We start from the raw sequence: 13,711 nt of genomic DNA, 5'->3' as shown, positions 1-13,711 counted from the left end.
TTGTGATATGCTTTGTTCTTGAGATACATTGAATGATAAAATGGGAGAAGACCATCTATTTCGAAAGAAATTTGTTGATACGTCTATTCACTTCTTCTGATCATCATTCTTAATCTATAACTAGATTTTTTAAGAACTTTTGTTTTGGTTTTGGTTCAAGAGACTAACTATATAGCGCATGAACTTGCAAGATTTGGCGCGGCTATGGATCCCTCTTGTTCTGTATGGATAGAGGGCTTTTCAGAGTTTGTTTTGATCCAAACATCTAGCGATTTGGCTGGTGCTTCTGACAAGAGGAATAAAGTCTTTTTTAATATGGAAATGTTTTATTATTCTGGTCCCTGTGCAAGACACACACAACCATTCATTATTAAATGTTTTAGCCATGAGCTGCAAATAAAAAGCCAACTACACAAGGCATGCACACAACTATTTATTATTAAATCGTTTTAGCCATGGACTACAAATTAAAAGGTAACAAATGGCAAAAGTTATTATAAAATCAACCATAAACATAATAGAAATCCAGCTTCAAGGATCGGGCATTTAGTAAACATCCACTCATGTTTGACAAATATCTCCATTATTACGGTCTTCAGGACACACCACACCCACTTCATTCGATTTCTTGCCTCCTCCTTTTGCAGTAGGAACCAGTGCTGAATCCAATATATTTTTCTGAAGATCACTTGTATGTAATTGTTTGGTTTTGATTTGTCAAAAATAATTTTATTCCTAGTTAACCAAATAACTCAAACATAAAGCGCTTGCTCCAACCAAAATTTGGGATTTCAACTTTAGATCCATATTGCATAACCAATCCCCAAAGACATGTGAAACACTTTTCAAAGGATCAATACCGAAAGCAATCTGCACTGCTCTCCAAATAAACTTAGCAAACTGGCAATAAAAAATAAATATTGGACAGTCTCCATGCTATTTAAAAATCAACATTGAACACTACCTTGCTATTTTCGCTTAAGCAAATTATCTATTGTAAGAATGACCCTTCTAATTAAATACCACGAGAAGATCTTGATTTTTAAGGGGATGTTTTAACTTCCACAAAAAAATGTATTCTTCATTGAAACCATGATTCATCAGATTGTTATCCAAAAATTTACCAATAGCATGTAAAGACCATTTGAAAACATCTTGATCATTAAGTTGCACAAATGCCAACTTTGCTACTAAATCATTCCAGTCGGACAAATTTTACCCTATTAAAGCCCTATGAATGTTAAATATTCCTATAAAAAACTTAAGGACTTAATCCCCCAATGCACAAACAGAGCAAGTTTTGATTCGAGAAACGGTTAACGTCTCAGCTGAACTCTCTAACTGCCTGCTTAGTTTTTCTTCAACATGTGTGCACTTTTTGTTGTTACATCCGAAAGAATTCATGCTTGATGGATTCGCTAAAGAGTAAACTAAAGTAGACCCGTAATTGCTTCCAGGTGGTTTTGCTGAAGTTATTGAGCCTTCACGATGCCCCCAAGAGCTCCTTGATATCATATCCTTGCAGCTGATGCAAGAGAAAATGACTTGTCAGTTACATGATTATTACTACTCACATCGTATGCCAGAGCAGGCACTCTGAAAGAACCAAATATATAGATAGATAGACAGACAGGTAACAGAAAGTAGCTTCCCCTCCTCATGTGCAATTCCTTGCATGCTAGCCAACTCATAATTTCTAACATTTTCATCAAGAAAGAATTTACAGATAGCCTGATACAGATGATAAGACATGCCTGAAGAAAGGTTAGCAGCAATATTACTCCCGAGTTCCAGAACGCATGTACTGTGATAGGAGTTAGAAGATTGTGGGTTTGAGCATATGAAAACCCCAATGCAACACCTGCATGCCAATAAACTGGATATCAACTGCATGCTGAAAACTTGTATAAACAAATTAGCAATAGTAATTGTCCCAAACTGATTGTATATGTCAATGGTGTGACTGTTTGGTTGTGGTCATCAGATCTAGTCCAGCTTAGGTGATGCATACTGTGCCTGCTTGTTGTGTTTTGCTACAATTTGCAGCTGTGGCTGCCATATATTTGCAGCCAGTCTTAGCTTCTTCCTTCCAAAGAAAAGGCCACAAGTATGACATAACGCAAAATGGTCGCAATGATGTAACAAGCCAAGATGCAATGTGGCACACTTTGATATGGCCAAGTTGTCTGGCAACTAATATGTTTGTGCACTCTTGGCAAAAATGGAATTCACACGATTTTCTATTTTTAGTTATGTCTGCACAGAGAATTACCAAGTATAAACAGCTGTGGAAACTGTCCAGGGGTCAGATGAGCAAGGGCAAATACAGCAGCACTGACAAGTACACAAACTGGAGTAGGAAACCTGTACCCAGAGCAAACTGTTGAATACCCCAACATGAAAATCTGCAAGTTGTAATGCGCCAAATTGCTACATGCAAGCATGTTAAAAAAAGTTGCTAGGATGAAAAAAGACTAGATAATATATAGATTTTACCACTTAGTCAAGGATACCATTAGAAATCCTCGAAACACAGTCTCCTCCAAAAGTGGTGCTAGAACTCCAGTAATTCCCACCAAAAAGGCAGTGCTAGCAACACATAAGAAAGTTGAAAACAAGATCAAGTTCTGCTTTCCTGGTTATAGGCAGGAACCCATAAAAACACAAAAGCAAGATAGATGTACCTGGTAGTGGATGAGCCAATCAGTGGCAATAAAAGGACTAGTGAATCAGTCTGAGCCAATGAAAAGAAACATTTTCATAAGTATTTAACGAATAGCAAGAAGCACTTGGCATAGGTTCTTGCTCCACAGTGGTAACACATAATTTCCTTTTATTCTAAATAATTTGAATAACAAGCTAGTATTGAATAAGATAAAGGTGGCAAAGAAAGTGTGAGAAATAATAATGTATGGCACTGCACAGGAAAGGTCTATTTGGCTATTTGCTAAAGCATCTATTTGTCTTACCTCTCTCTCTGGAGTTTCACCATTCAGATAGGTCATAGCAGCTCCGGCTATAGCAATAGAAATTATTGCTCCAAAGAGGCCAACTCCAGCCCACAAAAGCCATCCATTCTGCAGCTTGAATGGTTCTCTAATATCTGAAAGGCCGACAACATTCTTGCATAAACATACTTCTTTCCTTTGATCAAAAATTATAAAAGAAACTACTCATCACGAATTAACTTTGAGAAGCAGCACCCATGAAAATTGAGGATAGGCTAGGCGCTTAATTACAATTTACAAGGTAATTCCTGTACCATCAAAATATCCCATAAAACTTTTCACTCAACAAAATAGCTTTCATCAAAAGAATGGTACTGTACATGCATAATAACAAATTTATTGAATGACCATGGTAACGAGATTGAGTCCTGACCATAGCGAAATACATCATCTGGGAATGGTCGAAAGGTGTTGGTGATGCCAAATATGACACCAAGCACAACTACTGTCACGCTACTGCACAAGGCAGGACAAAAAAGAAAATATAAATCTTTTGGCAATTGGCAATAGCTATTCATATATTGGTGGAAGATAATTAGCTTATCAGCAACGGAATTGAAAGGTCTTGTGCACATAAGAATAGGAAATTGTATCATACAGTTGCCCAAGAAAGAGTATTTCTGCCTTCTCATCTATAGTTGCCTCCACAGCTTTAAACCCCACGTATGACAAAACCGATTGCTCAACCAATCCTGTCAGAACAAAGCTGTCTAAAGAACACTCAGAATTCTTTCTTCGATATCTAGTACAATTATGCATGCCAACCTCAATGTAAATAACAGGAATTTTAAATGAAAGAACATTATAAATTTATAATGCTTATCTGGTGCAAAAGGTTATGTCTTACCTTACTCCGCAGCCCACCATGGTGAGCACAATGGTTTGCCACTCCCATGGGACATCCCACCGGCGAAGGATCAGGCACTCGTCCGAACTCTGCTTATGTCCAGATAATGTCACAAGCTCCTCACCATGAAAACATCGCATGAAAGTAAGGAATAGCCACAATTTAGCTGAACTCCAGAAGAGTCCAAAGATTCAATTACACACATTGCACTTATGGATTACCTACAGTTTATCCTGATGCATTCGACTAAAGAATATGTTTTGATTTCTATTTTCAGAAGCTAAATTATGCACTTAACAGTCTGCCTCCCTACTTCGCTAGTTACTACTGGAGCAGTACTTGTTTTCAGGAGGTTATCAGGATATGAAACGGCAGAGCATCACCTTATCGGAAGGAGGGGGCGGCTTGTTGTTGGTATTGTATGAGAAACAAGAGAAGCCTCCGTCCCTCCTCCAGCTCTTCCTCCACCGGCCGGTCACCGGTGGGAGCAGCAACCGCTGCTCTGCTCCTGCTGCTACGCGGCCAGTTCTTGGCGAGAGGAACGGCTTCCTGTGCTTCGATAGGGGGACGGGTCTGCACCGGAGAGGCCGGAGGAGGAGAAGAGAGAGCTGCGGCGACGACGACGAGGAAGAAGCCATCGGGAAGATGCGTTTTGCTCCCTTTGCTCACCGACGGTGAAGCCGCATACCGATGGTGGAGTCTCGCGGCTTCGCGGGGATAAGGTGAGGGCTCTTTTGTAAATTACAAAATCCAAGGTGAAAAATTAAATTTGTAAAGGTAGATTGTTCATGAAATATCTTATAGCTCGGGGTCCAAAGAGCAAAACTTATTAACCCTTCTTCTCGTAATATTCGGCGCTTGTGGCGGCGGCGATGGCGACGTCGGCCAGCAAGTCCAGCGAGTGGCTGACGGGCGCCCTGAAGGAGCTTTGGGAGCGGAAGGGGAGCACGCTAGAGCTCGACGCCGACCTCATCTCGGGCCTCGTTTCTTTTGCAAGCTCGCGCCTCCCCCCGACGCCGCCGACTACCTTGCGGTTCGTGCGTCACTGCCCAACCCTTAAAACGATGCGTAGGCTGCGCGGTTAATCTGGCGTGGCGCTTTAGATTCTGATCGGAGCTTGTCCTGTGCGTGCGTGCCTGGAGCGGCGGTCTGATCGGATCGCCAGCCAGTGTGTTGTTGTCAATTTAGGGTTTGTGCGATTTGAGGTCGGTGAAAATTGTTAGTTTTTTACAACATGATCGCCGGTGTGTTGTGATTGTGTGGGAAGTTTGCTGCGCTGCGCTGCTACGTCGCTGCCAAATAGCTGCGCTGCTAGGTTTATGTGGGTTTCGTTGTAAGGGGAGGAAGCCTCAGCTTATAGAACAAGCTTCATGTTTTGTTGGACTTGCTGTCAGTGTCATTTTGAGCTGAAGATTATTAATTTCTTTGCTACGTTCTTACACAAATGTTAGTGTCCAGGGCATAACGAGATGCTAATCATGGTTATGCTACTCCTCCCTGGTGGCCATATATGTAGCACCGATCACTGTCAGCAGCACACTACTACACAGCAGTACTACATAGACGGGTGGAAACACCTTTTTATAAGTGTTTAGCGCACCCGCCTGCGACCAAAGATCTGTGGAAATGAACGATTTTCACAGGCGCAAAACAGGCTGTCTGTGAAAACGGATTTCCACAGGCGACCCACTTTATGTGCCGCCTATAGATATTTAGATTTCCACATGCGGTTCTTTTGTATGTATTTCTTTAAAAAAATAATGAGCAAACAGATTTCACATAGATTTCAATATCACAGATTTCAATAGCATCACAGATTTCACAGATTTAACACAAGTACAATAATATTCACAACATCACAAGTCTTCCCTCTCCTACTCACAAAGCCTCGGATGGTTAGCTAATTTACCTCCGGGATCAAAGAATATGCTACTCTTGTGGATGATTTCGTGCAAAATAAACCGGCACATGTCACGTTGGACATTTTGAATATCTTTGTCTGTGAGAGATTGGTCGGTACATTGGATCATCCGTGCCTGGATTGAAAACACAACTAAAAGAGTTACAACACTCCTGACAACGAAAACATAACCAAATAAGAATATGCAGGCGCAATGATGACTTACGTTCTCAAGGTTTGTTGTGTACCTTCCGTTTACCCTAAGAAACTCGCAAACATAATATTCACAAAGAACACTATTGAAATCTTATTTGTGACACTTCAAATAAAAACATACTTCTATTCGTTAGTTCAATAAGACTTTTCGTTATAAATAGCGAAATGCAAGTATTACAAGTGTGTTATTACCGAAAAGTGTGTACGGACCGCTATCGCATCCGATTTGGCCATATCGTGTATCCCACCTTTCGTTACGTACCACTTGTAGGTCCTATTCGAATGTCAATAATTAATTATCAATTCATAAAATGATTTATAAAAATTTTATATATGGGGATTTCTTTTACCTCTGTATAACGTCAATGAAATCTTGATAGGATTTTTGTTGGAAATTGGCTGAGTCAAAGACCACGAGTCGGCTCGACTTCGGCATCAGCATTATACAAATATAGTGGTCGCTACATGAATACTTATGTTAGATTCTTGATCGATCAACTAAGTTGAATACTTATGTTAGGTTCATGGCGTATCACACTTACTTAAAGTTGTAGGGAGCCAAGATATAGTCCTTGTCCTGCATTTCTAGCATAGCCCTTCCTATGTAGACTGATATTTCGAGCCTTTTTGATTTGGTCAAGTCTTTTAGGACCCTTGCTTTATCCTTTTTACTCTTCCCCTTAATCTGGGGGTCATCATTCCTCAAGTTCACGACCATGTTGGGCTGAAAAATTTGTTGCGGATTAATGAATCCGACGGGCCTATTCAACTTTTCCGCATCGTTAAATTGCATCCTACAGAACAAGTCACTAGTCATTAGCTTCTATAACATATATTTATAGATATATGAACGTAGGGGTAGATTGTAGGTACTTACAGGCACCACACGCTTATGAGATTGATGTCAAATTTTTCACGGCGGAACAAAGTGTGCATGTCCTTAAAATCCAACATGAGAAAGGAGTGTCCGCTTAGATAAATGTTAGCGGGGACAGAAGCAGTGATTACGAAGAACCTCGCGCGACATGCCCGCATGTACCATTCGTGGAATTTCCTCATCTCCCATGGACCTTCTTAGAGTTGAAATGAAGGCAGAAATGACTTCCCATGCTCATATTTCTCTAGAACATCTGGTGTAGGCAAGAAATCCATCTGAGGGGTACTTAATATTTTGCCAGTCTCTTTCGCCAGATCGCCCTTCGCTGGAGATTCCTGAGCGGATGATGCCTTTTCTTTTGAGGACGGAAGCCACCTCTTCACAGGACAGATGCCTTTTCTTTTGAGGACAGATGCCTTTTCTTTTGACGACAGATGCCTTTTCTGTTGAGGACAGATGCCTTTTCTTTTGAGGACATATGCCTTTTCTTTTGAGGACAGAAGCCGCACGGGGCCGCAGCCCGCTCCCAATAGAGGGCGTCCCAGCACAAGATGGGGCGGATGCAAGCAAGAGGTCGGATAGGAGCCCAAGCCCTCACCAGTCGTCCTCCTCCGACAGCAGCGAAAGTTCAGGGTCGTATCACAGCCCGAGCCCTGTTCCGTGTGATCGGGAGATCCGACGTCGCGAAAGTGACAACGACTACGATCCTACCGAAGAGGTATTTAGTTGACTCGATGCATTTTATACTTCTAAAATGGAGGAATATCTTTTGTTTATTTCAACTCTCCTTTTTTTCTCTCTAGAGGGTTAGGGTGCAATGATCTTCACGTTGATCATCTGCGCCATAACCCACCGCTACCTCTGTGCCCAAAACTTCGGGTCCCTCTGGGGGTACGCTGAAACGAAGAAGGGGCGAGCGTAGCAGAAACAAGTTATCGTCCGGCATTTATACAATAACACAGGTCGGTGTTGAAGGGGAGCCTGTTGCACCTCGTGAGGCCTGTGCTAAATTCCACAACAGTTACGGATTTCTTATCAAGGAGTACGTCCCAATCACTATAACTGATTGGCGGTTGCTGCCGGATGAGATGAAGGAGTTCCTGTGGGCAACATTGCAGGGAACCATCCGATTCCCCGCGGGAACAGAGGAAGCCGCCAAACATAATGCATTAAAAACTATGGGAAAGAGCTTCTGGGGCTGGAAGAGTGAGCTGAATAAGGAATTCGGGAAGAAGAACCTGGTAACCTACAATAAATACGGAAAGATTACACCAGACCAATGGGCAGAGTTTGTTAGGCAGAAGACCACACCTGAGGCCATCAAACTGAGTGAATCGTTCAAGCACCTTGCGAAGAAAAACAAGCACCACCATCACCTGGGCTCGTCTGGGTGTGCTCCCAAAATTCCTGAGTGGAGGAGGCAAGAAGAAGAGGCTGCCCGGGCTGGGAAACTCAACCCTTTGAAAAATTGTGATGAGCGAAGCAGGAACTGGGTCTATGCTCGGTCACAATGAACCGAGTCTGGGGACTTAGCCTTCAATAGCCCCGAAACTATGGAGGTGACCCAGACTATTCAAAGGCTTGCTAAGGAAGGGTCTCTAGAGCCCGACAGGGAGAATGACCTGCTTATCAAGGCCTTGGGAAACAAGGAACACTCGGGTCGCACTCGAGGCATCGAATCAAAAGTGGATTGGAAGCATGGGTTCCCAGACACCGCGGGCCAGTACAAGACCCGTAATAGATATAAGAATACCCTAGAAGAACAGATACAAGAACAAGTTAAGGTCCAATTCATGAAAATGTGGAATGAAAATGAGAAGGAAAATGCGGCATTAATGCTGATAGAGCAACCAACCAGCCCAGGCTTTCGGAGCAGCGTTGGGTCCATGCAAGCCGATAACCAGAGATATCCTATGGATGACATCACAGAGGCTACCCCGTGCATGCTACATGTTCCGGTATGCAAGGGAGACTTCACTGTCGAGGCGGCTACGGGCCACGCCATTCCAAGCCGTTTGTTTCACAATCAAGACATTCCGGCTGGTTACGTCAAGGTACAAGTGGACTCGGTACAACCACTTTTCATGAAGTACAAGCTAGACATCAACACACCTGAGGGTATCGAGCTTCTTGATGAGGCTGTTGGTAACTTCATTCTGTGGCCCAGACGGGATATCATCTTCAGCCGTCAGAAGTCACAATCGCCAGCGTCACGGCCGCCCCCGCGCCCAGCATCTCTGCCTCAGGCACCTACACCGCAGAGCCGAGCCTCTACGCCTCAGGCAACTCCGCCCCAGAGCCAAAGCCTCTCCTCCTCAGTCAGGTTCTCCCCCATGCCCAATATCTCCTCCTCAGGCATCTTCGCATCATGCTTCACTGTCTGCGACTCCGGCACCTCCGCCTCCAGCGTCTGTGACTCCGACATATTCATCACCTGAGCATCGAAGAGTCCCCAAAATAATTACCCCATACGAGAAGACTTTATCTGATCCGGTGAAGAGGTGGTTTCTGTCCTCAAAAGAAAAGGCATGATTTGCTCAGGAATCTCCAGCGAAGGGTGATCTGGCGAAAGAGACTGGCAAAACATTAAGTACCCCTCAGATGGATTTTTTGCCTACACCGGATGTTCGTGAGAAATATGAGCATGGCAAGCCATTTCTAACATCGTTTCAACTCCAAGAAGGTCCATAGGAGATGAGGAAATTCCACGAATGGTACATACGGACATGTCGCGCGGGGTTCTCCGTAATTACTGCTTCTGTCCCCGTTAACGTTTATCTAAGCGGAGACTCATTTCTCATGTTGGATTTTAAGGACATGCACGCTTTGTTTCGCCGCGAAAAACTCGACATCAATCTCATAAGTGTGTGGTGCTTGTAAGTGTCTATAATCTATCCCTACATTCATATATCTACCAATGTATGCTATAGAAGCTCATGACTAGTGACTTGTTTTGTATGATGCAATTTAACGATGCGGAAAAGTTGAAGAGGCCCGTCGAATTCATTAATCCGTAACGAATTTTCCAGCCCAACATGGTCGTGAACGTGAGGAATGATGACCCCCAAATTAAGGAAAAGAGTAAAAAGGATAAAGCAAGGGTCCTAAAAGACTTGACCAAATCAAAAAGGCTCGAAATGTTAGCCTACGTAAGAAGGGCTATGCTAGAAATGTAGGACAAGGACTGCATCTTGGCTCTCTACAACTTTAAATAAGTGTAATACGTCATGAACCTAACATAAGTATTCAACTTAGTTGATCGATCAAGAATCTAACATAAGTATTCATGTAGCGACCACTATATTTGTAATGTTGATGCCGAAGTCGAGCAGACTCGTGGTCCTTGACTCAGCCGATTTTCAACAAAAATCCTATCAAGATTTCATTGAATTTATACAGAGGTAAAAGAAATCCCCATACGTAAAATTCTTATAAATCATGTATCAATTGATAATTAATTATTGGCATTCGAATAGGGCATACAAGTGGTACGTAACGAAAGGTGGAATACACGATACGGCCAAACCGGATGCGATGGCGGTCCGTACACACTTTCTGGTAATAACACACTTGTAATGCTTGCATCTCGCTATTTATGACGAAGAGTCTTATTGAACTAACGAATACATTGCATTTTTATTTGAAGTGCCACAAATAAGATTTCAATAGCGTTATTTGTGGATATTATGTTTGTGAGTTTCTTAGGGTAAACGGAAGGTACACAATGAACCCTGAGGACGTAAGTCATCATTGCGCCTGCATATTCTTATTTGGTTATGTTTCCGTTGTCAGGAGTGTTGTAACTCTTTTAGTTGTGTTTTCAATCCAAGCACGGATGATCCAATGTACCGACCAATCTCTCACAGACAAAGATATTCAAAATGTCCAACGTGACATGTGCCGGTTTATTTTGCACGAAGTTATCCACAAGAGTGGCATATTCTTTGATCCCGGAGGTGAATTAGCTAGCCATCCGAGGCTTTGTGAGTGGGAGAGGAAAGACTTGTGATGTTGTGAATATTATTGTACTTGTGTTAAATATTGAAATCTGTGAAATATGTGATGTTATTGAAATCTGTGATGTTGAAATCTGTATTGAAATTTGTTGAAATATGTGTGAAATCTATATGCTTATTATTTTTTTTAAAGAAATACATACCAAAGGCGGTTCCGTAAGAGAACTGCTTGTGAAAATCTTTATATCTATAGGCGGCACATAAAGTGGGCCGCCTGTGAAAATGGATTTCCACATGCGGCCTATTTTGCGTATGTGAAAATCGTTCATTTCCACAGGCCTTCGGTCGCAGGTGGGTGCGCTAAACGCATGTGAAAAGGTGTTTTCACCCACCTGTGTAGTAGTGATACATGACCGCATTGCCGTCACAATGCCCCAAAAGAGAGGCGACAAAAGGGTATTGAACAAGGGGATACCGCCAAAGACAAGAGAGGTTGGGCTTGTGTCCTGCCACCTCAACACCTCAGAGTGTCCCTCGGACGGACCGCCAGGGTAGAAGAGGTGAGCATGAGGGAAGAGGTAGGAGGTACTTGGTGAAGAGGAGGCGGGCAGCCGTGTAGGATTTTGCGTGGCCGCAGAGGTGGCTGCTGGGCTCACGGTGAGCATCAGCTTAGGGCTGGTTGGCTAGTTGGCACAAGAGGGGCAGCTACAGTGGAATGCCCTTTCTACAGTACGTAGAGGGCGCTCCCATCCTTTATCTCAAAGTTGAAGGGTGAACTACACACACAGCCCAAATACCCATGAGGCCATGCTAATTGAACTCATGTGCACTTAGTATATTTTGTCTTGCTTTTTTGCTGGAAACTACTCTTCTCAATTGGGCACTTTGTATTATGAGAAGTCTCTAGTTGGACACTGCTAATTCACATGCGATTGCTCGCAGGGCTCCGCGCGCATCTCCCGATAGCAACCCGACAAAACTTCCATGAATAAACTTTGTAAATAGTTTTGTAAAAAACTTGTATACAAAACTTTTCCAGAACAATTTTGCAGAAAAGGTTTCATTCAATACTTCTACAGTAGAAAAAATTTAGCCAACAATTTTAAGTGAACAAAAAGTTTATATGAAAAAGCTTATCTAAAATTTAGGTTCTTAACGTAAAAAAAAAGTTGTAGTGAACACTTCCGTGTACAACTTTGCAAAACATTTTTTACACAAAAAGTTACAGCAAAAGTATTAAAACTTTGGTGGACCCCACGGCACGTGAAGACAACCGCGTGCTGTCACAAATCGTGCGCTCCAACGCACGCGCGTGGAACAGAAATTTTGTCTCTAGTTCCATTACTTCATTTTATTTTAGTGCATGTGTTTCATACTGCTTGTTTCCGAATCACATCACTACTGTCATATTTACATTATGCACAAATGCATGTGGAAACCGCTGTAACTTAGCTGGCATAAACATTGATCATGTTATGCACTTTTTAATGGTGCAGAATATTATTGGAGTAGAAGGTTCTCAGGACATTATTCAGGAGTACTTGCGAAGGAGGGGTTATGTTGATTCTTCAAATGGAACCGAAAGATTGCAATCGTCTAACCTTCAGCCTTATGTGAAGCCATGTGCTGATGTGGCGACTACCCAAACAAAGAAACAAACACACACACAAAAAGATGCAGCGTCTTCTTCTAGTCAGAGTTCCAAGAACCAATCAGAAACTGCAGGATCCTGACTTGCCTCCAGAGGTTCAAAAAAGAAAGGAGTAAAGGCCATCTCCCTTGCTGAGGCAGCGAAGGGTTCTATCGTCTTCAAGCAGGGGAAACCTTGTTCATGCCAAGCGCGCCAGCACAACCTTGTTAGCAACTGCTTATCATGTGGCAAAATTGTGTGTGAACAAGAGGGTGAGGGACCCTGTAGTTTCTGCGGTTCACTTGTCTTGAAGGAAGGAAGTACATATGCTGGTTTAAGCGACATCGGACTTCCTCTTTCGGAAACAGAAGCTGCAGCTGAAGTATATGCAAAGAGGCTTGTTGACTATGACAGACTCTACAGCAAGGACCAAAGTTTATGATGATCAAAGTGACTGTTATGAAATGGAGGGAAACAGTTGGCTCTCTTCAAAGGTAAATTACATTGGATTTGTTCTACATTATAGTTCCATTTCATTCCTTATACTTCATGTACGCTCATATTTTAACACATTTCCATCCATTGATCTTGGCTGTGGCTTTGCTAAACCTTAACGACTATGGGTATTCATACTGAGAGCTTGTTATCTATATGCGCAAACTAAATTAATCCTGATATAAGAGCACAAACTACATTAATCCTGATATAAGAGCACAAATTACATTAATCCTTCTATGAGAATCACTTTATATTATAAGATTTATAGTAGATTATTCTTTTTTAGACAGTTTAAATGATTTTCACGGAACTGATTCTGTTTCTGTAACAAACTCGTAATTATTATCCCTAACATTATATGTATTTGTAAGAACATGTAACTCCATGGATAAGACACGAAGTTACTGTGCGGCTATTTCGAGATATTGACATATTCTGATTGAGCTACGTTCAGGATGTTAACTGTAGTTACCTTTTTTTGCAATCCAGGAAAAATCGGTCCTAAAGAAGCAGCAAGAGGAAGCTCAGGAAGCAGCTGAAAGCCAAAAGGGTTTGATGGGATAAGTCTCTGTGCTGCGTCTCTGTGCTGCGTCTCTGTGCTGCATATGGTCTTTGTGGGGTTGCTTCAGATGATCCTTGGCTGGTCTTTGTGGTCCTTTCTAGGGCTACAGCATCTAGGACAGCATCTTAGCATCTAGGACAGCATCTTAGCATCTAGGACAGCTAGGACAGCATCTTAGCATCTAGGACAGCTAGGACAGCATCTAGGACAGCATCTT

General features: G+C 42.4%; 2 protein-coding genes across 3 annotated transcripts; one reads left to right on the top strand and one right to left on the bottom strand.

The window, feature by feature from the left end:
• Positions 1 to 1,155: 1,155 nt before the first annotated feature.
• On the bottom strand, positions 1,156 to 4,601 carry LOC133897165 (uncharacterized). 2 transcript variants are annotated; one of them, XM_062337779.1, is made up of 10 exons: positions 4,239 to 4,601; positions 3,856 to 3,971; positions 3,607 to 3,714; positions 3,382 to 3,464; positions 2,970 to 3,103; positions 2,685 to 2,734; positions 2,497 to 2,589; positions 2,273 to 2,364; positions 1,755 to 1,861; positions 1,156 to 1,525 (listed from the first exon to the last, which is right to left on the bottom strand). In XM_062337779.1, the coding sequence occupies exons 1-10, from the start codon at positions 4,491 to 4,493 to the stop codon at positions 1,484 to 1,486; spliced, it is 1,080 nt and encodes a 359-aa protein (XP_062193763.1). In that variant the 5' UTR covers positions 4,494 to 4,601; the 3' UTR covers positions 1,156 to 1,483. The 2 variants fall into 2 exon arrangements, with proteins under 2 accessions (XP_062193763.1, XP_062193764.1); XM_062337780.1 differs by having other exon boundaries at positions 3,856 to 3,944; positions 4,239 to 4,599.
• A 126-nt stretch (positions 4,602 to 4,727) lies between these two features.
• Positions 4,728 to 13,496, top strand: LOC133896955 (uncharacterized). Its single transcript, XM_062337574.1, is given in 5 exon segments — positions 4,728 to 4,838; positions 12,301 to 12,417; positions 12,538 to 12,848; positions 12,850 to 12,928; positions 13,422 to 13,496. Coding segments are annotated over 5 exon segments (693 nt in total).
• The last annotated feature ends 215 nt before the right edge of the window (positions 13,497 to 13,711 follow it).

The sequence above is a fragment of the Phragmites australis genome, chromosome 17 (assembly GCF_958298935.1).
Source record: "Phragmites australis chromosome 17, lpPhrAust1.1, whole genome shotgun sequence".
NCBI lineage: Eukaryota > Viridiplantae > Streptophyta > Magnoliopsida > Poales > Poaceae > Phragmites > Phragmites australis.
The sequence above is the reverse complement of the archived record's forward strand: the minus strand, read 5'-3'. Positions and strand labels throughout refer to the sequence as shown.